General features: G+C 40.1%; 4 protein-coding genes across 4 annotated transcripts in view; 2 read left to right on the top strand and 2 right to left on the bottom strand.

Moving 5' to 3' along the window:
* LOC129422851 (uncharacterized) overlaps positions 1-27,558 on the top strand; it is a 469,570-nt gene that overhangs the window by 327,801 nt on the left and 114,211 nt on the right. The gene's annotated exons all lie outside the window — the stretch shown is intronic.
* LOC129422214 (uncharacterized) overlaps positions 1-27,558 on the top strand; it is a 240,539-nt gene that overhangs the window by 176,947 nt on the left and 36,034 nt on the right. The gene's annotated exons all lie outside the window — the stretch shown is intronic.
* Positions 1-27,558, bottom strand: part of LOC129422142 (uncharacterized) — a 104,441-nt gene that overhangs the window by 73,802 nt on the left and 3,081 nt on the right. The gene's annotated exons all lie outside the window — the stretch shown is intronic.
* Positions 14,005-27,558, bottom strand: part of LOC129436901 (uncharacterized) — a 36,848-nt gene continuing 23,294 nt past the window's right edge. The window contains exons 4-11 of the mRNA XM_073857936.1: positions 25,507-25,659; positions 25,236-25,422; positions 22,123-22,554; positions 21,819-22,050; positions 21,673-21,702; positions 21,158-21,553; positions 16,444-16,546; positions 14,005-16,055 (exon numbers count right to left, since the gene is read on the bottom strand). Of these exons, the coding sequence (XP_073714037.1) occupies positions 15,349-16,055; positions 16,444-16,546; positions 21,158-21,553; positions 21,673-21,702; positions 21,819-22,050; positions 22,123-22,554; positions 25,236-25,422; positions 25,507-25,659 (2,240 nt within the window). The 3' untranslated portion in view covers positions 14,005-15,348. The remainder of the gene's footprint in view (positions 16,056-16,443; positions 16,547-21,157; positions 21,554-21,672; positions 21,703-21,818; positions 22,051-22,122; positions 22,555-25,235; positions 25,423-25,506; positions 25,660-27,558) is intronic.

Genomic DNA, 27,558 nt, shown 5'->3' with positions numbered 1-27,558 from the left:
TACGAAAGTTATTGACATGACTAGTAAATTACAATGTATCTTTGTTACCGCAATGACTGAAATCAGGCTAGTACGGGACTAAAATCCCAGTCTAGATGGCATAGTGGTACATCAGCGGAGGGTTTTGTTGATCCAACTAGCACTTGCCATTAGTTTAAGTTAATTTAGATGCATGCAGGCTAATGGTGTATTTCCTGTTTAGAGTAACATATAAATGTTGTCTGACCACTCTAAATCAGATGAGCCTCAACCTCTGGTTATTGCAATATTTATCTATCTAAGTTACATATTAAATTATGGCACGATTATACAAAGCTATCATTGGAGAAGATGGGCAGTTTTATGATAGTGGTCTTGAACCTCTGGTTAGAAATACAGTTGAAAGAAAAAGTATGTGAACCCTTTGGGCTTACTTGGATTTCTTCATAAATTGGTCATAAAATGTGTTCTGATCTTCATCTAAGTCGCAACAATAGAGAAACACAGTCTGCTTAAACTAATACCGCACAAACATTACACGTTTTCATGTTTTTTAACACAACATGTAAACATTCATAGTGCAGGGTGGAAAAAGTATGTGAAACCCTAGGCTAATGACTTCTCCAAGAGCTAATTGGAGCCAGGAGTCAGCCAACCTGGGGTCCAATCAATGTGATGAGATTGGATGTGTTGATTAAAGCTGCCCTGTCCAATAAAAACACACACCAGTTTTGAGTTTGCTGTTCTAAAGAAGCATTGTCTGATGTGAACCATGCCTCGCACAAAAGAGCTCTCAGAAGACCTACAATCAAGAATTGTTGACTTACATAAAGCTGGAAAGGGCAACAAAAGTATCTCTAAAAGCGTTGATGTCCATGTGTCCACAGTAAGACAGATTGTCTACAAATGTAGAAAGTTCAGCACTGTTGCTACACTCACTAGGCGTGGTCGTCCTGTTAAGATTACTGCAAGAGCACAGTGCAGAATGCTCAATGAGGTGAAGAAGAATCCTAGAGTGTCAGCTAAAGACTTACAGAAATCTCTGGCACATGCTAACATTTTTGTTGTCAAATCTACAATAAGGCAAACATTAAACAAGAATGGACTTCATGGGAGGACACCACTGAGGAAGCCACTGCTGTCCAAAAAAACATTGCAGCACGTTTGAAGTTTGCAAAAGAGCACCTGGATGTTTCATAGCACTACTGGCAAAACATTCTGTGGACAGATGAAACCAAAATTGAGTTGTTTGGAAAGAACACACAACGCTATGTGTGGAGAACAAAAGGCACAGCACACCAACATCAAAACCTCATCCCAACTGTGAAATATGGTGGAGGGGGCATCTTGTTTACGGTTAGCTTGTTTGAAAGCAGATGCTGACAAGTTTGTGTTGTGAACATAAAAATAAAGACACAGTCAGAAAAACATGTTAGTTTGAGATTTTCTCTCAAAAGACACGTTATGTGATGTTAATGTACCCATTGCAGGACTGAGATAGGTATATAAGCAGAACAATGAAACTTTCAAAGAGATGACAGTGAAAGCCCTCCAAGTAGTCTAAATTTAGTGTTTTTAACATTGTTCTCTATCAGATTGTAAGTAATTAGTCATTTTGAAGGTAAATTGAAATGCCAGAAACAACTGCTTTTATCATTTGAGATAGGGAGATAGGGATAGGGATAGGGATAGACTTAATTTTATTATCCATAAGAGCATAAAGGGCTAGAGCCGGCCCTGCATTTAGGTGAGATAATTAAAAGTAGTGTCTAAAAATGACCACGCACGCACGCACAAACGCACGCACACACACACACACACACACACACACACACACACACACACACACACACACACACACACACACCCTGAAATTAAAAAAGGACTACATCAAGTCAAGAAAGTTATATTGTATTATAGTTTAACTTGCAAATACCAAAATACAGTTTGGCGTTTATACAGTAGCTACCTTAGCCACTAAATCTAAATGAAGAGTTTGGTTCCAAAACGCAATAAACGCCATTTTTGAAAAAAATTAGTTACTGCCAGAATCAGTATTATATCAGGTCAGTATTTAAAAGTAAATTCTTAATTTTACGCGAAATCCAATATCCGCCGTGTTATTCTGTCAATAAATCCGCTCCACAGATTACAGCGCACCATTCCATGCAATGTAAACAAACAATGGCAGCACGTTGAGTACACGGAATCCTAGTTTTCCTCATCTACTGATAACATAATGATAACACATTGACCCCAGGGGATCTTATGAAAAATGTTTCATTATTTCACTCAAAGTCAATGAAAATCGAGCTGGACTAGGGATGTGCATTTATGTCATTTTTTCATTTCGATGAATCCATAGGTCTGAAGAACGAGTACTCGATTAACTGGGGGCGGGGCAATCAAAGGGGCGGGGCGTACACATCATGGTGAAAATGAAAATATTTATATTAAAAACACTCAAATAAAACTTAATTTTGAATAAACTATGAGAGAACAATGAACACATACTAGATTATTAATGAATTAAATGTTTTTTAACAGAAACCTCTGACAGGAATAGCTGCGTGATGAAGTGAAACAAGGGTTAATTAAAGCTGCAAGCAGCGATGGAAGGGCCCTCGCACGCATGTGCACTGCTACCCTATGGCATTAGTATAGCAGTGAACCAGGGGGATGTGAATTAAAGTGGGTAAATACAGGTGGATATTCAAAGGGAAACTGATGTGCCACACCGCCTGTGTGCAGCAGGTGGTGCTATGACTGAAGCTGAATATTGGCATTGAAATGTGTTCAGGCCAAGAACCTTATCAAACATGTGAAGTCTGGGGCAGATCGAACAATGTATGTCTGAATTACAACAGCTTCCTGTTTCATGGCGAAACATCACACTTTGCCAGGCCGCCACGGACACGCCCTTCAACGAAAAGTCAAGATATTCACAATTTATCACCGCAGAGGGCTTTACATCAATCTAACCAAATATGATGATGATTTGATTAAATCTCTAAGAGCAGTAAATCACAGCGTAAAACATGGTATTTCCTGCTACCTCTAGGTGGCGCTATGACTGAAGCTGAATATTGGCATTGAAATGTGTTCAGGCCAAGACCCTAATCAAACATGTGAAGCGTGGGGCAGATTGGACATTGTATACCTGAGTTAGAGCCACTTTCTGTTTCATGGCGAAAACGCCGAAATTTGGCAGCCCGCCACGGACACACCCTCCAACGAAAAGTCAAGATCTCTGCAATTTAGCATCGCAAAGGCCTTTAGATAAGACCGACCAAATATGACGATGATCGGATTAAATCTGTAGGAGGAGTTTGTTGCAGTATGAAGCCTGGAAATGACCAAATTTGCACAAAAATCAAGGCAAATATTCAAAATGGCCGACTTCCTGTGGGGTTTAGAGCTTCGCTCCAAGAGACTTTTTTGTAGGTCTTGGGGTGATAGATGATCCTACCAAATTTCGTATCTGTACATTTTTCGTAGCGGGGGGGGGGGCTGTTCGCTTGAAATTTTGCAGGTGGCGCTATCGAGCCATTTCTACACGGCCACTTCTGGCGCCTATGCCACATGTAAATTTTCGCCACTTCTGACATGTGTGCAACGTTTTATGACTTTTTGGGCTTGTTTAGCCTGTCAAAAATGCGATTCATTTACCGATACTTTGCGAGGCCGCCACGGACACGCCCTTTAATGAAAAGTCAAGGTCGTTGCTATTTATCATCACACAAGGTCTTGAGATTACACTGGTGAAATATGATGTTGATATGGTTAAATATCTAAGAGCAGTAAATCACAGCGTAAAACATGGTATTTCCTGCTGCCTCTAGGTGGCGCTATGAGTGTTACTGAATTATGCCATGTTGATGTATTCAGGCCTGGACCCTTATCAAACGTGTGAAGTCAGGGGCAGATCGGACATTGTATGCCTGAGTTATAACAACTTCCTGTTTCATGGCGAAACATCACACTTTGCCAGGCCGCCACGGACACGCCCTTCAACGAAAAGTCAAGATTTTCGCAATTTATCAAGGAAAAGGGCTTAATATCAGTCAGACCAAATATGATGATGATTTGATTAAATCTCTAAGAGCAGTAAATCAGAGCATAAAACATGGTATTTCCTCCTACCTCTAGGTGGCGCTATGAGTGAAGTTGAATATTGCCATTGAAATGTGTTCAGGCCAAGACCCTTATCAAACGTATGAAGCGTGGGGCAGATTGGACATTGTATGCCTGAGTTAGAGCCACTTCCTGTTTCATGGCGAAAATGCAGAAATTTGTCAGGCCGCCACGGACACACCCTCTGACGAAAAGTCAAGATCTCCGCAATTTAACATCGCAAAGGCCTTTAGATGAGATTGACCAAATATGACGATGATCGGATTAAATCTGTAGGAGGAGTTCGTTAAAGTATGAAGGCTGGAAATTACCAAATTTGCACAAAAATCAAGGCAAAAATTCAAAATGGCGGACTTCCTGTTGGGTTAAGAGCTTCGCTCCAAGAGACTTTTTTGTAGGTCTTGGGGTGATAGATGATCCTACCAAATTTCGTATCTGTACGTTTTTCGTAGTGGGGGGGCTGTTCTCTTGAAATTTTGCAGGTGGCGCTATCGAACCATTTCTACACGCCCACTTCTGGCGCCTATGCCACATGTAAATTTTCGCCACTCCTGACGTGTGTGCAAAATTTCATGAGTTTTCGAGCATGTTTCGCCCCTTAAAAATGCGATTCACTTTGGAGAAGAAGAAGAATAAATAATAATTAAAGCTGCAAGCAGCGATGGAAGGGCCCTCGCACGCATGTGCACCGCTACCCTATGGCATTAGTAAAGCAGTGAACCAGGGGGGTTTGAATTAAAGTGGGTAAATACAGGTGGAAATTCAAAGGGAAACTGATGTGCCACACCGCCTGTGTGCAGCAGGTGGCGCTATGACGGTACATGATTATTGTTATATTGACGTGTTCAGGCCGGGACCCTTATCAAACGTGTGAAGTCTGGAGCAGATCAAACAATGTATGCCTGAATTACAACAGCTTCCTGTTTCATGGTGAAACATCACACTTTGCCAGGCTGCCACGGACACGCCCTCCAACGAAAAGTCAAGATCTTCGCAATTTATCATCGCAAAGGGCTTAAAATCATTTTCACCAAATATGATGATGATTTTATTAAATCTCTAAAAGCAGTAAATCACAGCGTAAAACATGGCATTTCCTGCTACCTCTAGGTGGCGCTATGACTGAAGCTGAATATTGGCATTGAAATGTGTTCAGGTCAAGACTCTTATCAAACATGTGAAGTGTGGGGCAGATTGGACATTGTATGCCTGAGTTATAACAACTTCCTGTTTCATGGCGAAAACACTTAACTTTGTCAGGCCACCACGGACACACCCTCCAACGAAAAGTCAAGATCTCCGCAATTTAACATCGCAAAGGCCTTTAGATGAGATTGACCAAATATGATGACGATCTGATAAAATCTCTAGGAGGAGTTCGTTAAAGTACGACGCTTGGAAATGTCAAAAAATGACAGAGAAAATTCAAAATGGCTGACTTCCTGTGGGGTTTAGAGCTTAGCTCCAAGAGACTTTTTTGAAGGTCTTGGGGTCATAGATGACCCTACCAAATTTCGTATCTGTACGTTTTTCTTAGTGGGGGGGCTGTTCTTTTGAAATTTTGCAGGTGGCGCTATCGAGCCATTTTTACACGCCCACTTCTGACACCTATACTACATGTAAATTTTCGCCACTTCTGACGCGTGTGCAAATTTTCATGAGTTTTCGGGTATGTTTAGGCCCTCAAAAATGCGATCCATTTCGGAGAAGAAGAAGAAGAAGAAGAAGAAGAAGAAGAAGAAGAAGAAAAAATATAGCTGCAAGCAGCAATGGCGGGCCCTCGCACGTTTTTTTACCGCTACACGGTGCCTCCGAGAAAACGACGCAAAGTGGGCACGTGCATCAAGTGGGTAAATATCAGTGGACTATTTCATGTTGCTACTGACCAATTTGGGTACTGTAGGTAAAAGAAACCCCACATTTTAGACAAACGGGGGCGCTAGTGAGCCACTAAATAGACACGCCTTTATCTGACCTTTTTGTCAACACTTAACAGCCGACAACTCTCATGTGTGTGCCAAATTTAAAGCTAATCTAAGCGCGCAAAGAGCCTTAAACATGCCTGACAGCGTTCGAGATGTCAAAAATTCCTTCGCAATTTAGCATCTACAATGTCTCAGCATCATGTTGACCACTTTTGGTGTCAATCACATAAACATTCTAGGAGGAGTATTTAAAAGAACATCACATGGAACTGTCAAAAAATCAACCTTTGTGACTGCAACACTTCCTGGCGCCTGGTGGTGGCGCTATACCCGAGACTCACAAAAGGCACATCGATGCGATCAGAATCTTCAGACGAACAAACACTCTGTGTGTCATCATAATAAGACATTTTTTACCTTAGATATTAGACACTTCCTGTTTCTCTGATTTCGCCATGAATTTGTCGCCTCGCCATGGCAGAACCGTTCGAGATATCAAAAATCCCTTCGCAATTTAGCAAGTACAATGTCTCGACATCATGATCACCATGTTTGGTGTCAATCCCATGAATCCCCTAGAAGGAGTATTCAAAAGTTCACAATATGCATTTTTAACCCTCCAAAATGGCCGACTTCCTGTGGGGCGGAGCTAATAGGTTTGATTGTGAAAGTTGTTCGGGTTGATGAGATCTATATACGTACCAACTTTCGTACATGTGCGTACATGTTTGCCCGATTTGTGCACCAATATTTTTTTTGCATTACAGGGGGCGCTACAGAGCTCTACTGCCACACCCGTGTTCCAGCGTTTACCCAGACCTAATGGCCGACGACTTTGACGACTGTGCCAAATGTCCAGTGTTTTCGAGCGTGTTAAGCCACCCACAGTGCATGCCAATGCTTAAATATGCCTGAAAATGAAAGTAAAGTTTGACGTGTTGCCATGGGAACAGGGTTCAAGGTATCAAAAATCCCTTCGCAATTTATCATCTACTATGCCTCAGCATCATGTTGACCACTTTTGGTGTCAATCGCATGAAAATCCTAGGAGGAGTATTTAAAAGAACATCGCATGGAACTGTCAAAAAATCCACCTTTTGTGACTGCCACATTTCCTGGTGCCTGTTGGTGGCGCTATACCCGGGAGTCACAATAGGCACATCGATGCGATCGAAATCCTTGGCCGAACATACACACTGCGTTTCATCCCAATAAGACATTTTTTGCTTTAGATATTAGACACTTCCTGTTTCTCTGAATTCGCCATAAATTTGTCGCCTCGCCATGGCAACACCGTTCGAGATATCAAAAATCCCTTCGCAATTTAGCAAGTCCAATGTCTCAGCATCATGTTCACCACGTTTGGTGTCAATTGTATGAATTCCCTAGGAGAAGTATTTAACAGTTCATGACTGACACACTTCCTGGCGCCTGGTGGTGGCGCTATACCTGAGACTTACAATAGGCACATCAATGCGATCGGAATCTTCACACGAACAAACGCCCCGCTTGGCATAACAATAAGAATTTTTTTGCCTTAGATATTAGACACTTCCTGTTTCTCTGATTTCGCCACAACTTTGTCGCCTCACCATGGCAGGACCGTTCGAGATATCAAAAATCCCTTCGCAATTTAGCAAGTACAATGTCTCGACATCATGATCACCATGTTTGGTGTCATTCGCATGAATCCCCTAGAAGGAGTATTTAAAAGTTCACCGCATGCATTTTTTAAACAATGCAAAATAGCCAACTTCCTGTTGGGCGGAGCTTAAATGTTAGAGGGCGAAAGTTGTTCGGGTTGATGAGATTTATAAGCATACCAATTCTCGTACATGTGCGTACATTTTTGCCCGATCTGTGCATCAATGGTTTCTTCTGCATTACAGGGGGCGCTACAGAGCCCCTGTGCCACGCCCGTTGTCCAGCCTTTGGTTTTCTGCAATGACGGACGACTTTGACGTCTTTGCCAAATTTCAAGAGTTTTCGAGTATGTTAAGGCACCCAAAATGCCCAAAAGTGTTAAAAAAAATAAAAATAAAAAAAAAAAAAAAAAAAATAATAAATTCGAGCAAAAACAATAGGGCTTCGCACCTTTCGGTGCAGGCCATTCTGGCCTGCTCCTCGGTGCTCGGGCCCTAATAATAATAATAATAAACGGAGCAAAAACAATAGGGTCCTCACACCCTGGTGTGCTCGGGCCCTAATAATAATAATAATAAACGGAGCAAAAACAATAGGGTCCTCACACTTGTGTGCTCGGGCCCTAATAAACACAAACCGAAGTGCTTTCTACATGACGCACTTTACATAATATTAAGCCTTTATACAACATAAATGTACAACGTGCATCTGTCTGCATAAAATGCAAGACTTCATCTAAGTTTTCAACTAAGTTATGTACAGAAAGTTTAACTCCCTTTGTGGATGTGCATCATAAACAGCGCACTTTTAAACACGTCCAGTCAACGCACAAGCTTCATAACATTAAGCAGCTTTAAGTCTTTGCCATCATTTTAGCGATTAGCTGTGTCATGACGTCGTCCCTTACCCGCCCAAGATGCTCGTATGGCTCTCTGGTATCTCTTGATATTTGATGATAACCCATTGAACTTTCGACGGCGCTGTACATTTTGCATATGACTGACGTAACGTAACTGACGTCATACGCCGGTCTGCGTAGCTCGACACGACGTCAAACACGCATCTCCAGACCCAGTTTTCACTATCAGATGCACTTGTAATGCTAACCAGCTAGCCAAATACCACCATATCCATAATACATAAATAAATAAACCCACATGATCATCGTTTTCATGATCGATCATCGATGCTACATTCGGGTATTCGAGCAATCGAGTACTCGTGCCCAGCCCTAAGCAGGACCAAAACATTTTACAGCTGATCGCTTTGAAAAATGTTAAGCGACGGCGTGAAGTATAACCGCAGCAATGACAGTGTTCTTAATATGACAAAGTAAGTGTTTTGATTAGTGATATTAATGTTTATATTTTTAATCAGTGTGTACAACTAGTCAACTAAATGAATATATCATGGCAAAGATGAATGCACATTTATACAGGCTATTGATTTAATAGATTTAAAGCATTTTGGGAAAAAATAATTCGTTTTTATAATAAATCTTTGAGAATCAAGTTATGGATTTGAATTTTTTTTTGTTTTTATAACCTAAAGATGCTATGTGAAAGTTTGTTACAGAAAATAGTGGTTTTCATCTTGTCACGTTCGTGGTATAGAAAACAAGTTTTTACCGAAATTTGTCAAAATGGATTTATTGCGTTTTGGAATCAAACTCCCCTCAAATGTAAGCTGGCATTATTATAATTACTATAATAATGTTTATTATGCTTTTGTGTTTCCTAATGAAAGAATCGATTAAAGTTCTACTTTCAATAAATCAGTCAAGACGTCATTTTTAAAAATTGTAAAATCTTGCATGCATGTCTGCTTATGACCAAACAAAACGTTTATTTGTGTTTGTATATGACATATGATATACATTTCCAAATAATTCCCATAAATTCCTATTAAGTTTGTATTATATTCCAATTTGGAATTTTCCATAATTCCCCAGATTAAGTTCCAAAAGAAAGTTTCTGAAAATATATTGGAAACTTTCCACCCCTTTGCAAACCTATCTGTGAATAATTTGGGAATATTAAATATAGTGTTGATCACACTAGTCTAATTTAATGTTGAACTAGGAAGTTTGTTTTAAATTGCTAAAAATTATAAAAATCTGTAGAAATTACAGTGTTATTGCAGCTGGGTTGCTGGTAACCTACCGTAGATTTAAATGTATGTTATTTACTGGCAACATTTTGTTCAAAGTTAAATGAACATTAAACATTTATAAGTCTTTGTCTTTACAGACTAAAACTAAAATAACAGCATCAAGAAAAGCATTCTGGGAAACAAAATCTGAAGCAAAAAACAGAAAAAGGTTGATGATGATTTCTGGTTCCCAGAATGCTTTGCATGAGGCTGTTATTGTATAGTTTTATTCTGTAAAGATAAAGATTCGTTAATATTTAAATTTGATTTAACTTTGAACAAACTGTTGCAGGTAAAAGCATACATTTAAATCTACAGTAAGTTACTGGCAAACAGCTGCAAGTAACACTGTAATTTCTACAGATTTTTTATAGTGTACAAAATGAAACAGAGTCACACTTGTGGTGATTCGGGTCAGAAATGATCGCCCATTTAAAGTGAAGGTAGAAGATCACAAAGCACAGTCAGAAAATTATTTTACAATTGTGTTGTTCCCTATCACAGTGGTTCTCAAACTTTTTCAGCGTGCGCCCCCCCTTGTGTACGGCGCATTCCTTCGCGGCCCCCCAAAGAAAATTTATGACAAAAAAACTGTTCTAAGACTCAACTTTTAATTAAACAAAACATATTGAATGATACAAAGTAGTGTTGTTTGTTAGTAGCCTTTTTAGGTTTAATTGCACAGAACTCATGATAAATTAATTTATTTTATAAAATGTCATAAAACTGGGGCCCCCCTGGCACAGTCTCGTGGCCCCTCAGGGGGCCCCGGCCCCCAGTTTGAGAACCACTGCCCTATCAAATCCAAGTCGCTAAATTGAGCTATTTAAAGGCACACCGCGGAACTTTTTGGCCACTAGGGGGCGCTAGACATGTATTTTTCACACCTAGCGCCCCTAGAGGGCCATGCACCGCACCATTGTCGCAAAGGAAAATAAGTGGCCAACCTTAAAACTAAACTAAAAACTAAACCCTTAAAACGAACAATATTTTGAGGCATCAGGGAGAAACGCAGTCATGTTACAACTTTCTGATGAGGAACTCGTGGCAGAAGCCATTTCTCAATCTGAAGGTTGCAGCCTCCGGATGTCGTATTTCTAAGCTGCATACGTCACCAAGACTGTCTTATTTCAGAATATTAACAATTATAAAGTTGACTATTATACTTAGTTAATCGTAAATTGTGCTTATGACTTGCGAATGTAATGCTCAGTTTACCTTAATAAACCAGCCAGGCTTGATGACGTATGCAGCCTGCATATTTGACCTCCGGAGGCTGCAGCCTTCCAGTTGAGAAACGACCAGAAGTATTTCCTTGCCTTTTCGAAACAAATATTGTTGCATCGCCCCTCTCTCCCTTGCCACCAAGATTTTCTGCAATGGTGCTTGTTTTTCCTCTCTTTTGTGTGAAATTTTACGCTCCAAATCCAAGTAAACCGATGTGTTTAGGTCTGCCACTTTGTAATACGTCACGTGAGTGACAGCGGAACGCAGCAAATGAAGAAGAGAGAAACGCTCGGATCTGATTGGTGAATGAATAGGGTTTGGTTTTACACTGTGTGAGTTTGAGCAAGTTTGACTGCTATAGCATCCTGGATTGTAATGTTAATACCATAGACAGTAAAAGAAAAGTAAATACGTGAACACGTGAATGCAGCATCTGAATACAGGGAACTATATGCAAGATAATCACCGTAATTTATAAAGAAGATTGCATTTATGTATGAATCTAGATCGTGAGTTTATATAAAAATTGCCTTAAAGGGGAATTGAACCCAGGTCGCCCCTGTCATAGGTCCATGACACTAACACAGTGCCACAGAGTCACACAATAGAAATTGCTCTCTACACTCCTTAAGTAGCCTCCAGCAAAATTCATGTAATTTTTTTTTTTTTTGAGGAAGTGGAGGAAGTGACGTATGCCGTAAAGCAGTCGAATTTTGTAGTTTTTTTTTTTTGAGCTCTGGTTACTACCCAAAAAAATAAGTTTTAAAGTACGAGTAAAAGCGATACAGACCCCGTCAGGGTATGGTAGACATGTCATTCAAACTATTTAAAGTCGATGTACTATCACAAGGGTCTTGAACATTTATTATGAAGGTTGAAAAGCTACATGTTGTCACTTTAATTGGTGCTTTGCATTTAAAACAGACAGTGCTTGTTTGGACATCTTTTTTAAATCTCTTCTGTTTGAGACATTAGAAGACCCTGGTTATAAACTATTTTCTGTAGGCCGGTCATTTTGTCCAAAAACACCTCAAGTGTAACAAGGTAGGGCGGAGGAGAATCCCAAAAGCAAAGTCTTTGTAAACAAAGTCAATAAATTTCAGTGAGATGCAATAACATATTAAGGATAGATGATTGAAACATAAAAACCAACCTATCTGTTCCTCAGTATCTTCATCCTTTATTCTGCATGGTTGTGGATCTGTCATCTTCTCAAGCTCCTCTTTCACCAACATCAACATTATGTCATGAAGATTTCAGTTGTCACACATGGAGTGATTTCTCTGTGTGTTTGACTCCAGCAAAGTAGATTGTTGTAGGAGGAGCTTCACTGAAGGTCTCAATCACTTTATGGACGTGGCTGGAAATATTAAAAAAAGGCTCTGTCAGTAAAACATTCATAAAGGCATCTGTTTCAGTATTTAATCTTTCCAGTTTATGTCAGATACACTAAATAAAATATAAAGATAAAAAATTTTATTACTTCCAACTTGATTATATTTAGTTTTTTTATTATTTTTGTATTATTTATAATATATTTATATTTAAGTTCAAAATGTGTAAATATACATCTGCTTATATCTTACTGGATCTCAAGAATCTTAAGCACAAGCACATTTGACAATAATACAGTGATATGTAGACGTGCCTCCCATTAAAATGCTAAAGTGAGTATACTCCGCAAAGAGACTGTATAGTTTGTATAATATCAGAGTTTAATATCAGGTAAAGTTACCCTTTCGGTAAGATTAAGTTAGACAAAACTTCTGCCTAGCCCCGCTAAAGATTGTAATTTATTCCTCAATCTGTACATGAATTCGTGATCGCTTAAGTCTCATTTTAATGAAATGGTGGCATGCTTCGGCTCCGCGCTGTATTTTAAGATGTTAATAAGCTCATTAAATTCATTCAGATTTACAAGATGTGTACATTAACTGATAGATGACATCTATGTAGTTCATTAACATAAAAACTGTTTATATAATGTAATGCAGAAGCAATACAGACGCTTACTACTTGTTTAGTAGTATTACGTTCATTTAAATACAAAGTATTTTTTATTTAAACTATATTGTGGATGTGGCATTAGATGAAAATATATTAAAGAAATTCAGTACAAAAAAGTAAAAAGTACACAAATGTTATTCCTTTGTTTTTAATACATGCAGTAAAATCATAGTATTCAAACATTTTGTGTGTATGAGAACATAATATAGTAAAAGAAAAACACAAAGTAGATGCTTGAAAATGTCCTTTTAAAAGCAACAGTAGTTAGTACTTTACAACTGCATTTTACAGCTCATTTTATTTAAATCACAAACATTTGAGATCTTAAGAGATCACTGTAATGAATTGGGTGTAAATGTGAACTATCAGTCTGAAATAATGAGATTTATCAACAGCTCTATTAACACTGATGTGACTGAGACAAAAACATTTCATGAAGACTGATGGGTCTGTTAACAGCTCTATTAACACTATTGAGTGTTTTTTCACAGTGAAGTTATTGCCACAAATGAAACAAACCTTTCAAGAAAAGCGACAAAACCCTGATTTCACTCTCAATAAATATGAACTTTACATAAATGTCTAAATTTTTTCTTTCCAGATAATCCAGAGCTATCATCTGAAGATCAAAGTGACTTTACAGAATAAAACTAAAATAAGAGCCTCATGCAAAGCATTCTGGGAACCTCATCAACCTTTTTCTGTTTTTTCATTCAGATTTTGGTTTCCAGAATGCTTTTCATGAGGCTCCCATTTTAAAGTTTCATTCTGCAAAGACAAAGACTTGTTAATGGTGATTTAACGTTGAACAAACTGTTGCAAGTAAATAACAAATTTAAATCTACAGTAAGTTCCTGGCAAATAATACTGTAATTTCTACAGACATTTTTAACGATGTTAAAATAAGAAAATAAACATGTTTATCACTTAGTGGTCATACAGTTATAACTTTTATTACTGGGGTCATCATCACATGTAATCGATAATCAAGAAAAAAACATTTGTAAAATGATCTGATGTAAATAGAAACAGTCAGAATATCAGAATAAAAATAACACGGCATATGTTTTTAACTATTTGAAGAGGGTCTGGGATCATATAGACCCCCAAAAGACCATGAAACAGAAGCACAGTAACAAAGCAGTGCTTGAGACATCAGAACTGTTTTCTCAATCGAAACACATAACATCTCTTGTTGAATATTTCTGAAAAATTCAACATGTTAAAAATCCTGATATGTGGGGGAAACCTTGAGGACAAGTGAACATTTACACTGTAGTCACGTAAAACAAAATGATAACCAATCAGAAAGCGAGCTGATGAAAGACGAAACAATAACAGCTGCAGTTATGGTGCAGCAGGAACAGTGAGGTGCAGTCCACAGTATTAATGACATTTCTTTATGACCGTTTTCCATCATGTTTGTTTACTGTGAAGTCATGTTTGAGCACGAGAGACATCGCAAGACTTCCATGTTCTCACAATGTCACAAACAACAAAGATGTGTGGTGTGCTGTGATGACCACATACTGGCAATCCACATACCATAGGAACAAAACTGGTAAATCCTATACACTATATTGCCAAAAGTTTTGAGACACCCCTCCAAATCATTGAATTCAGGTGTTTCAATCACTTTCCAGTGAAAGGAACTCTTAATGCTTCATCATACCAAGACATTTTGGAAAATTTCATGCTCCAAACTTTGTGGGAACAGTTTGGGGATGGCTCCTTCCTGTTCCAACATGACTGTCAGGGCTCCAAACAAAAAAATCAATTAAGGAGCCATTGGCTCCTATAGGGGAAAAAACAGACGCCAAATAATTTTTTTAAGAGCCACATAACAATGCACTTACTTTTAGCAGGCATGAAAATGGTCAGGGGTGAGAAGTGTGCTCGAGAATAAATATTACGGCTTCATTAGGGGTAACTTAACTTGTTTATTCTTCAGGCATTTGATTGGGCAAGGACAAAAAAGGAGGAAGGAACCCAACATCCCCTCACACCCCTGCACATGAACAGAAACAAAATGCACACCATAATAAACGCAAAAAATACATTATGACCATTATTTCAATGATTTGATTCTGACGGACAATTTAGATTGTAAATATAAAATGTAAACATTTGACTAGTAGGTTAATGTTAAAGCGGCATACTAGACCCGGTAGACGCGATTTTGACGCCTCAAACGCAGCTGGTGTGAACTCATGGTAAGACTTTACATATCCACTTATGACCACTCGTGTGTATCTTCTGATTCAATGTCATCATAAACTCATCACTGTACAGAAGAGTTGAATGTCTTTTCTTCAGAATGTAAGCGCTGGTGATTTCTGAAACCTGTTTCCCACATAAAACTCTTTCCACACTGAGGACATGTGTAAGGTTTCTCTCCAGTGTGAAGTCTCATGTGAGTCTCAAGGTAACCTTTTGTTTTAATACTCTTTCCACACTGAAGACATGTGAACGGTTTCTCTCCAGTGTGAGTCCTCATGTGTTTCTTAAGGTAACTTGTAGATGTAAAAGTCTTTCCACACTCATGGCACGCATGTGGTTTCTCTCCACTGTGAATTTTCACATGTACCGTAAGGTTACTTGAAGATGTAAAACTCTTTCCACATTGTTGACACAAATATGGTTTCTCTCCAGTGTGAATTCTCATGTGTTTCTTAAGGCTAAATTCAACTGCGAAACTGTTTCCACAAAGATGACACGTGTACGGTTTCTCTCCAGTGTGAGTTCTCAGGTGAGCCTCAAGTGTACTTTTAGATCTGAAACTCTTTCCACATTGTTGACATGTTAAAGGTTTCTCCTCACTGTGAGTCCTCTTGTGATCTGCAGGGCGTTCATCTTCACTGAAACTATTTTCACACTTTATGTCTTCTGTCTTCAGAGTTTCTTTCTGTGAAACATTATGGTTAATTTTTACAATCTGATGTTTCTCATCAACTTCAGCTTGACTCTCCTCTTTCACTTCAATCATATCTAAAATGAAGACAGTAAATAGTTCATATTGATAAACCAGAATGACAAAACACATTTGAGATTGTTTGACAAAAGCATCATGTCATGTATCTGTTATGTGTTATCTTTCATGTGAAGTACATTATATCATTTCTATTGTCAATGGCTGCTCTTGTAGTTTAACTCTAGAGCCTTACATGGAGATCACAGTCATTTAATCCACTGAAGGTTGCTTTTGATAAAACTCTTTACCTGATGTTTCAATCTAATTCTACTGAATCTATTAAACATGCAGAAAGTTATCATCTCATGGATTTTAGTTTATTTTCCCTCTCATATTTCTCAATGTCAATGTTTTTATGATTATTACTCAACCATCAATAATAAAGATTGAAAAATAGACACCAACCTATTTGTTCCTCAGTATCTTCTTCCTTTATTCTACATGGTTGTGGATCTGTCATCTTCTCAAGTTCCTCTTTCACCAGCATCAACATTATGTCATGAAGATTTCAGTTGTCACACATGGAGTGATTTCTCTGTGTGTTTGACTCCAGCATTTATTGGTGGATTGTTGTAGGAGGAGCTTCACTGAAGATCTCAATCACTTTATGGGTGTGGCTGGAGATTTTAGAGAGGCATTGTCAGTTAACAATCATAGAGGTAGGGGGGGTGCACTGAAATTTTGGCCGTTGAAAATTTTCAGCCGAAAAACCATGCCAAAAAATAATATTGCCCCAATCCTTGAGCAAGCGCTTAGGTTTCCCCCTCCTTCCAGTACGTTCCCTGTAGGTTATTTTCCGCTTTCATTTTATAACCTAAAGAGAACCTTTCCAGAATGTGAAGGTTATTTAAGATAACACAAAAAACTTTTATAATGGATGGCCTTTACTAACTGTGCCTTCACACCGCCACCAGCGAGAGCGTCAAAGTAGCCGGAAGTAATTCATTTTCAATGAGAGCCGGCGTCGAGGAGAGTTGAAATCAGCTCAACTTTATGGTAATGAGCTAGGACACAATTCAGTGGCAACCAATCGGAAGGCAGATACACTTGAGAGAATTTCAGAGAATGCAGTTGAGCGTCAGAACGTCCACTTCACCTTTTCTATAGCGTCGTTAGTAGAGCAGCCAGAGCTTTAATTGACGCTCTTGCTGGTGGCGGTGTGAAAGCATAGTAAGGCAACATGGTAAAGCTCCCAGAGAAGTGCAGTGAATGCCTGCTTTCCTGGCTAACCAGCAGGAAGTGTTATGGAAACAAAATACAAATGAAAATAAAAATTAAAATTAATCAAAATTAGAGACGTCAGTGCAAAATGCGCGGTACGGCGGAATAGGTCATGCCTTCTAAATAAAAGAGCCAATTGTCAAAGGTAAAGTCATTGCATCTCACTGCAGAAGCTCCTGACTGGTAGCCAGATAAACATTACAAGAGCGCATGCGCGTTAGCTGCCTGGTTGGAGCAACCAAATATAAACTTAACGCAATTTTAGCGTCATAGAAAAAATGTATGCGACAGTTCATCTAAGTTTTTGTTGCCGTTTTTGAAATATTTTATTTAAATGCGAGTGTGTGTTCTCCGAGTCCGATTGACCTCGGGTATTACCCACAATGTTAAACAGACCCGGGACCCGAAGTAATAGATTGATACCCGACCCGGACCCGGCTGATCATTTAAAATATAGGCCCGAACCCGTACGGGTCCCGGGTCTTCGGGTCTCGGGTCTTCCGTGTAGACCTCTAGCATATAGGTCTTATACATAATGCATACATATATTTTGAAATATAAATTGTAAATGATGATCAGATATACAGTTCTTAACAAATGTGCATGTTTATAGGGACCAAATTCTTTTCCGCCAGTGGATGCTGTCACAGCGTCAAGCAATGCTTAGGTTTCTTGGCAACGAAAGACGCTTTGAGGAGAAGGAAAGCGACGCGGTCACGTTTTCCTTGTGGTTTTAGACGCAACATGTGAAGTAAATGTGAAGCAACTGTGTGTATGTGCTCGGCAATTTCGGTGGCTGCTCGAGTCGGCCCCGGAGCACTCAGGGGAACTGCACATATCTGAGAGAGAACAGCGGTTTCTCATTCCGAAGGCTGCAGCCTCCGCAGGTCGCATATGCAGGCTGTATATGTCATCAAGCCTAGTTTATTATTTTCATTTGCAAGTCATAAGCATATTACAACAATGTATGATTAACAAAGAATAATAGGGCTTATTCGATCTACGTCATCAATGTTCGCGGCGGCCATATTGTTGACATAAAACTAGGGCTGCTCGATTATGAGAAAAATCATAATCCCGATTGTTTTGATAAAAATCTTAATCTCGATTATTTAACACGATTACTTAAATGACTGTAAAAACATGCATTTATACATGGGCTTGACATTAACTTTTTTGCTCACCAGCCAAAATGGCTAGTTGTTTTCCAAAGTTAATAGCCACTCAGCATTTTCACAGGCCACAATTTTGTTGCTGGTAAAATACATTTTATATGATTAAACTTGACTTTGGCATCCTAAAATGACTTTAATTCGAGCAAATTTACTTGGTTTAGCTAAATTAGATGCAGAATGAATTTCAAATGCAGTCTGACCACCCAAATTAGGACAACATTTATTAGCTGGTATATACCAGGTATATCAGTATAGATCATATCATATATTTAGGTGCATAAAAACAGTCCAGTAAGGCATTAATAGATTTACATAGAATGAATATATTAAAAGTGGAGCAGGGGTGTAGAAGATTAACTGAAAAGATAAACACAAAACCCCTCGACAACCACTTTAAATATTTATTAACAACAGCAGTCAAGAAATGTACATGAATTTTACTTTCAACTTGTTTATGCAGATTGTATTTTATATGCTTGATCATGTTTTCTGTTAAAAGTGATTTTAGACTTTTAATGACTTACTGTCGAGAGGGCATTATTGTTGCCCAAAGTAGCCTACATTAAAATGATGCGCGAAGTTCGAACCTCTCAGCTGGCGGGTTTCCTTTGATTTCGTGTGCATTCAGGTATGCGCTGAATTTCTCTCTGCTCTTGCCCTGAGAATGTGCACGCAATATATATATCTCTCTAATCACTTCCATGCAATTGTTTGGTCTTTCCCGAAGTGTGTATGCGCTCAGACTGCGTCCTCTTGTGCATTCGCTAATCCATCACCTCTGGCGCGCTCTCTGGGAGGTGGCGCTTTGGTCCGCAACGCTCCGCTGTCTTTGTGTGTTGCGCTCGGTGCAGGGAGTGCTCATGGGAGTTGTAGTTTCCCAGTGTCAAATTGCGCATTGGTTATCATTTTGCATAACTTTTAAGAAAACTACAAAAATGTATATTCAACCAGCCAAAGTGGCTAGTGAGATTGTCTTACCCGCCGCAGCCGAAATCTACCTGCATTTGGCGGGTGTTAATGTCAAGCCCTGCATACATTCAATGCATTGTTTAGTGTTGCTGCAGAAGGCTACACGTGTCAAAGCAGTAGTGTTTAAGTGCCAGCAGAACGCGATTCACGTTTTAAACACGATCGCTTGAAATGCATATAACTTTACAAAAATAATAAGGATTATTACCTAGTGGTCTGACTTTAAACAGATGCCTGAGCGCGCAGCTCTCTGCACGTGTGAGAGAGAGAGAGAGAGAGAGAGAGAGAGAGAGAGAGAGAGAGAGAGAGAGAGAGAGAGAGAGAGAGAGAGAGAGAGAGAGAGAGAGAGAGAGAGAGAGAGAGAGAGAGAGAGAGAGAGAGAGAGAGAGAGAGAGAGAGAGAGAGAGAGAGAGGCGCCACGATCCAGCTGATAATATTTTAAACGTGAGTGATAGTTTGCCTCCGCTCGCTTGAAAAGCATAAAATTAAGTGGTAATTACAAGCGCCCCAGCCCTAACTGTCATAATATTTCTGTCTTCATCACGGCACCGAATAATGAAATGCGTCGATAAGAACATGTCTGTCATTGAACGCAAGTAAATTAAAACAGTGGACAGTATGAGAGTTCATCATTTCTGCTCTGCATTGGACTATGTCTGAATAATTCTAAAATAAAAACTGCATGTAAACAGGAGTGAAGAGGTTAGCTCCAGTCATGTAAATGTCTTACTGCGATTAAGTCCTTACTCTGATTATTGGAAATAATCAGATTATTGGTGTACATGTAAACATACTCAGTAAACATACTCAAGTTCTTCCTGATACCATTTTTCAAACTTTAGTTAGTGTGTAATTAAGTAAGTGTTTGGATAAGTGTTCGGATTGTCACGTGTGTGGTTCCCTTTTCAAAATAAGTGCCTGCTGCACACACATCAAAACCGTTTACGATAAAAGAGACGCTCACATTCCCAAAATACATGCTAGACACTTCCTTAACAGTAAACTCTGATTACCCATGAGATTATGCGGGTATCTGGCAACCGCGAGCGTCTCTTTTATCATAAACCCTTTACATTTTGACATTTAGCAGATGCTTTTGTCCAAAGCGACTTACAAGTGAGGTAAACAATAGAAGCAATTATAGCAACACCACACAGCAATACATAAGTGCACTGGAAAAACACTTTTTTAGGATAAGTAGAGATAAAGAGAATGGTAAATAGAGAGAAAGGTAACTAAAGAAAGATAGTAAGTCTGTTGTTAGGAAGTGAGGTAATGGCGGAAGAGATGGGTTTTTAGCCGAGTCTTAAAGACAGCTACAGTGTCAGCAGATAGTGTCACGATTGGCAGATCGTTCCACAATTGTGGAACAGCCACTGAGAAGGTACGCGCTAGTGATTTTTCCCCTTTTTGAGATGGCACCACAACCCGTCGCTTGGTGGCAGAGTGCAGGGATCGAGAGGGTACATAAGGATCTACGAGTAAGTGAAGGTAAGGGGGTGCTGACCCAGTGGCCAGGAGCAATGTGATTGAGAAACTGAGAAACTGAGATTAAATGTGATGCGAGCTTTTATAGGAAGCCAGTGTAGCTTGACAAAGAGAGAAGTGATGTGCGCCCTCTTTGGCTCATTGAAGACTATTCTTGCCGCTGTGTTCTGAATCATCTGTAGGGGTTTGGTCATGCAGGCTGGAAGTCATGCCAATAGGGCATTGCAGTAGTCCAGCCTGAATAGGACAAGAGCTTGGACCAGGACCTGCGTGGCATGCTCATCTAGGAAAGGTCTCATTTTTCTAATATTGTAGAGGATGAATCTACAAGAGCGAGCAGTGCTGGAAACATGCTCCGTGAAGCCAAGCCGATCATCAATGACCAATCCCAGGTTTTTGGCTGTCCTGGAAGGCGTGATGGTCGAGGAACCTAGCAGAATGGAAAGGTTGTGTTGAATCTTGGGTTCAGATGATATGACAAGCAGTTCTGTCTTCGCAAGGTTAAGCTGGAGATGGTGATCCTTCATCCAGAGTGAGATGTCCCTCAGGCATGCCGAGATGCGGGTAGAAACCGTGGGATCATCAGGGTAGAACGACAAGTGGAGTTGATTGTCGTCTGCATAGCAGTGGTAGGAAAAGCCATGTTTTTGAATGACAGAGCCCTGGGATGTCATGTATATCGAAAAGAGCAGTGGTCCAAGCACAGAGCCTTGAGGCACCTCGGTATCAAGACGTTGGCGTTCGGAGACGTCACCTCTCCAGGATACCCGAAGTGACCTACCTGAGAGGTATGACTTGAACCATAGAAGCGCTGTGTCAGAAACACCCATAGACATGAGGGTACACAGGAAGATGTGGTGATTGACCGTGTTAAAAGTGGCATAGATCCAGTAAAATCAGCACAGATGATTTGGAAGCTGCCCTTGCCCGCCCTAGGGCTTCAATGACTGAGAGTAGCGCAGTCTCAGTGGAGTGACCGCTTTTGAAACCGGACTGATTGCTATCCAGGAGGTTATTTTGTGTGAAGAAAGAGGAGAGCTGGTTGAACACAACCCGTTCAAGAGTCTTGACAATGAAGCGAAGAAGAGAAACGGGTCTGTAGTTCTCTAGCATAGCAGGATTGAGTGTGGGTTTCTTCAGCAGCGGGTTTATCCGAGGCCTTTAAATGCTACGGGGAAGGTGCCAGTGGAGAGGGATGAATTGATAATGTGAATGAGGCGGGATAACTGACGGAAAGATGGCCTGAAGGAGATGGGTGGGTATGGGATCTAGCGGGCAGGTTGTCGGATGGCTTGCGGTCAAGACCTTGGAAACATTTGCTTCCGATAGGAAAGAGAAGGACGGGAGGGAGCATGTCTCAGGGGTTTTAGCATGCGCAAGAAGCGGTGGCTCGGAGAACTGACTGCTAATAGTTTTTGTTTTCTTCACAAAGAAGGAAGCAAAATCATCAGCCGTTAGATCGGATGAAGGTAAAGGGGCAGGAGGACAAAGAAGGGCAGAGAAGGTTTTGAAGAGAGTGTGAGAGTCAGGTGAGTTGTTAATCTTTGAATGGTAGTATAAGGTCTTAGCAGAGGAGACATCCTTGGAGAAGGAGGCAAGAAGAGACTGATAGAGACAGAGGTCAGAAGGGTCATTCGATCTGCGCCACTTCCTCTCTGCAGCCCTGAGTGTGGAGCGATGCACACGGAGAACCTCAGTTAGCCAAGGAGCAGGTGGTGTGACCCGGGCCGGTCCAGATGTTAGAGGGCATAATGTGTCTAAGCAGGATTTAAAAATGGAACAAAGTGTGTCAGTGGCGTTGTCAGTATCTAACAGAGAGAGTTGGCTGGGAGTGGGTAGCGTGGGAGCGATTGCAGAGGATAAGCAGGAGGGAGAGAGAGTGCGCAGGTTGCGCCGGAACGTGGCCAGTGGGGGATCGTATGGAGTGACGGGGAGTTAGGTTGAGCTCGAGAGTAGGGGTGGACCGGTACACAGAAGCCACGGTTCGGTTCGTACCTCGGTTCAGACGTCACGGTTCGGTTCACTTTCGGTACAATGGAGGGAAAAGCAAAACAAAAATGCAGATGAAAATTTTTTTTAGTACTTAAGATAATCTTAAAAACATAGGTGTCCTTATCTGTGTTATTGTGAGATGTCATGAATATTAACTGAAATGCATTTAACATACTATATCATATAACAAAAATGTATAAACTTGCACTCATCTTTCATACAAAGATGCATTTCAAATGTATTACAAGTTACCTAAATAAATTTTTAAATTACATTTTAGCACATTTATTTCATATTAATGTACTTAAGAACAAAAAAAAATTATGCTTGTAGGATGCATTAATACGCGTGTACGACTTCATGAGGCACTGCAAGAAACGACAAGTGGATGACGTCAGAGTAACGCGAGAGCGATTTAAAATCAGCCTCCTCCGCAAGATTTCTCGCGGTACTCTGACGCTGATGCCGCTACGTAAAGTTGAGCACGCTTAAAAAACTGAAAGCACCTGAACTCGACAGAGGTGCCCTGCGTATGCCTGTTGTATATAACAGGACAATTTATCTCCTACTTCTCGGCATGAGAAATACAAGTTGTGGTGTGTGAACTGACTGAAATGCGTGTGTCTCATGGTGAATGCGTGAGACTTGAGAGCCCTGATTATATGTACTTCCACTCACATACCCAACAACTGCTGAAAACGCCGACACACAGTCTTTTCCACCATTCTCTAGCCTGTAAAGTTACTACTGTAACTGACTTGACTTACGATCTTAAAGAGGCCGGCGGATCCTCACCACCATTTGTCATACTCACTGCTGCTGCTATCTCACTCACTCACTCACTAGACCGTCAACCTGACAAAAAACTGCAGAGTGCACCTGTGTGTTGGTGAAGTAAAGGGATGGGAATTGATAAGAATTAAACGATTCCATTATCGATGTTGCTTATCGATCCGATTCCTTATCGATTCTCTTATCGATTCTCATTGGGGGAGGGAATAAGTACAAATTTGTATCTTATTAACTCGCTTTAATATCTGTTCAGAAGACACAGAACAGATTATACACACATTATGTGTAGCAACCTCAGAACAAACTTAAAAGTAGGTGAGCTACTTCTTGAAGTAAAGCCCAGGGACCTATAGCCTAGGGCAGTGTTTCTCAACCAGTAAATATATAATAGGACTAGGAATTAATAAAACAGAACTAGACTGACATAAAACATGCAACTTTTGGTCATGCATGCATTTGTTATTTTCTTTTGAAAAGATATGATGCTGGACAAAATACAGCAAATTAACCTACCGAAATGCAGATGCATCTACTGTGGCAAACGGATGCAAACCCTTTACCACAAACTTAGTCACTGCTCGACAGAGGTGGACACTACTTGAGTATTTTAGTTTCATTTTCCAAGCATCTGTGCTTTATCAGAGTGTTGTCTTGGGAAAAAAATTAACTTCACTAAAAAATGTTCACTACATTCTCAACCATAGAATCATACTGTGTATATATTGCATATTAAAATTGATTGAATACATAATTACATAAAAATGATGTACTTTTACTTTTCTTTAACATCATTAGATTTTTAATGTACTTAAATATTAAATATAAACCAAAAACTTTTGATAGTTAAAATTATGATAATATGCTTTGGAATGTATGTTTAAAAAAAAATACAAAAACACTGATAAAATACAAATACTTGAAAATGTATTTTTAAGTAGAAATACTTAAGTAGTGTCCGCCTCTACTGCTCGGTGAAATGTGTTTATCCTCGCCTCTGTCATTTTGTTCCTCCCTGCCTCTGTAAACGGAGAAGCTAGAGGTCTCTCTGAGCCAGTGTGAGAGCCAGCCAGACTCTGGCCGTCAGCAATTTGATGGACAATGACGCCAGATTTTATCCGTATAGTAAAAGTTTACATAATGAAATGGCGCCCACATTAACATTAACACATGACCTTCTGCATTAATAACAGATGGCGTCCCGTTAGCTCCGCTGGTGGTTGACTCACTGGTGTTGTTGTGTAATAGTGTATCAAACACGCGACAGTCCTGCAACCTCCTGCAACGCGACCGTATTGTCGTATGTTCGCGTGAAATATAAGTTACTGATTCAACTGTTTCAGTGTTTCGCGAAGCCTCGCTCTGCCCACCACAAAATATAACCAAACTTTGGATCGTTCTGCCTTGATGCAATGTTTGCTGCGTTCTAAACCACACCAACACAGCGCGTGTGTGACGTCATGACACATTTGGAACGAGCGGAACCGATAAGCGGAATCGTTAAGCAGGCATGCTTACGGTTCAAAGGAATCGATTCACTAGGAACCGGTTCTTAAGTAGAACCGGTTCTCGATTCCCATCCCTAGTGAAGTAGGGACTCGCTTGAGGTCAAGCGACGCAGTCAGGGTGTTGAAGTCAGCTTCCTGTGGTTTCTCCAGGTGGATGTTGACGTCACCGAGTACTACTAAAGGAGTACCATCCTCCTGGAATACAGACAGAAGTACATCCAACTCCTCCAAGAAGTGTTGACCTGGGGGGCGATAGATAACTACAAAATGGATTTTAGTAGGGAGGATGATAGTAACAACGTGCGACTCGAATTAGGTGCTGTCACATGAGGGGGTCTGCTGTTGGAATTCCTTTGGTATGAGCAGACCAGTTCCTCCACCCCTTCCTGTTGTGCGAGGACTGTGTGAGAAAGTGTAGTTGTTGGAGAGGGCAGCCGGAGTGGCAGTGTCCTCTGGTTTAATCCATGTCTCAGTAAGTGCTAAAACAGAGAGGCCAGAATGTGAAGCAATGGCAGTAATAAAAATCTGCTTTGTTGACAGCAGATTGGCAGTTCCATAAGCCAATGGGAAAAGTGAGTGAGGCAATAGTTTGCCACGTACCTCCTTCGCCGGCGTTGATAAGAGCTGTGTCAAAATGCATCCTCATTTCTCCGCGCTGTTAATGATAGAACGAATGGATCCTTAACAGCTGATATCCCAAACAATTAAAAGCTTTATTAAATAAAAGTGTGTATTTATTAGAAAACTTTTTCTTGTCACTGTTTTAGTATTATAAGTTACGTTTGTGTTAATATTATTCTGTTTATGTTGCGTATATTTCTAGGTTGATTATTTGATATGCTGTTAAATAGATTAATCTACATCAATGTGTCATATGTTCTAAAATAAATTAATATTTTTCTGATTACATATTTATTTTAATAAGTCAGAAATGTCTCCGCTGTTTTCTGCTGACAGGCGCGGTGGGCGCTACTGGGGGCGTGTGCAGCAGGTGACGCAAATTGTGGGTCCTCAGAAGGCTAGACCGTCTCATTTCAGTTCTCTTCTTGAACTTCTGTGGCTGCCACTATGAAAGGCAGAGAGGTCGCATGCTTAGAAGGACACAGCTAATAACAAGCAGTCGACCGAATTTAATAAAAATATTATTTTTCGTCACGTCATCCGCCCGATCCATGTAACTGCCAACCGCGCATAGTCCATGTGTGTGCAAGAAGGAATTCTCTCTCTACAAGCTCTCGCGTTAAGTAAAGCCCACAAACCCCTATGCGAGTTGTGCAATGTGCATGTTAATGTTAAAGTATTATAATAATAATAATAAATAATGGCATATCATTTTTGTCTAAATTATATGCCATATAAAAAAATATGTAAAAATCGAGAATCGGATCGAATCGTGACCTTAGAATCGAAAATGTAATCGAATCGAGGATTTGGAGAATCGTGACACCCCTACTAATATATAGATAGATATAGATATAGATATAGATAGATAAAGTTAGTACAAAAAAGTGCACTACTCAAGTGCCCTGTCGATGTCCCTGCATTAGTGCTTGGTGGAGTCGATGGTCTTTACACTTTTCGGTCTTCACGCGACGAGGGCTGCACGAGACCGCTGCCGCGGTGGACTGACTGCTTTGATAAGTGCTTCAAATGTGGGCTGAAAACTCAGCAGGCCATGCCCGATAACAATCAACAACCAGTTAATGGCCGATACTACTACTGTTTTTACTGTAATACACTAACGCAGGGGACACACGAGAACAAACGCGAATTGCAGCATGTGAAGTGCATGGAAATTGTAAATATTCGAAATCATCTCAATCCTCCAGAGTTGCCGACTGTAGCTTTAAGTTCCACTGCTGTTTTTGCACTGTTGTAAATGTAAGTAAAAAATTTTACATGCAACAGCAGAATAGAGGGTATGCACGTGACGTCAACTTCGGCGAGAGGGACTGCGGTTACGCACAATGAGTGGCAAAAGACAGAATGTGTGTACAGTGTGAAATCTGTCAAAACACAGAGAAAATGCGTCTACCCTGCTGAAAAAAACAGCATACCAGCATATGTTGTGTTTTGGTGCTGGTTTGCTAGTGAACACCAGCTAAACCAGCATCAGCACCAGCATTAGCACCAGCTAAACCAGCACCAAACCAGCATTAGCCCCAGCATCCTAGGCTGGTCATACTAGCAAGATCAGCATATGTTGTGTTTTGGTGCTGGTATGCTGGTGACCACCAGCTAAACCAGCATAGACCAGCATAATTCCCATGCTGGTTTGATGCTGTTTTTTTTTCAGCAGGGTAAATAGAAAACAGCTGTTGTGCGATAGATTGTACCAACAGATTTAACAAGAATTCAGAGCTATTATTTTACAAACT

Source organism: Misgurnus anguillicaudatus, chromosome 19, assembly GCF_027580225.2.
Source record: "Misgurnus anguillicaudatus chromosome 19, ASM2758022v2, whole genome shotgun sequence".
Taxonomy (NCBI): domain Eukaryota; kingdom Metazoa; phylum Chordata; class Actinopteri; order Cypriniformes; family Cobitidae; genus Misgurnus; species Misgurnus anguillicaudatus.
The sequence above is the reverse complement of the archived record's forward strand: the minus strand, read 5'-3'. Positions and strand labels throughout refer to the sequence as shown.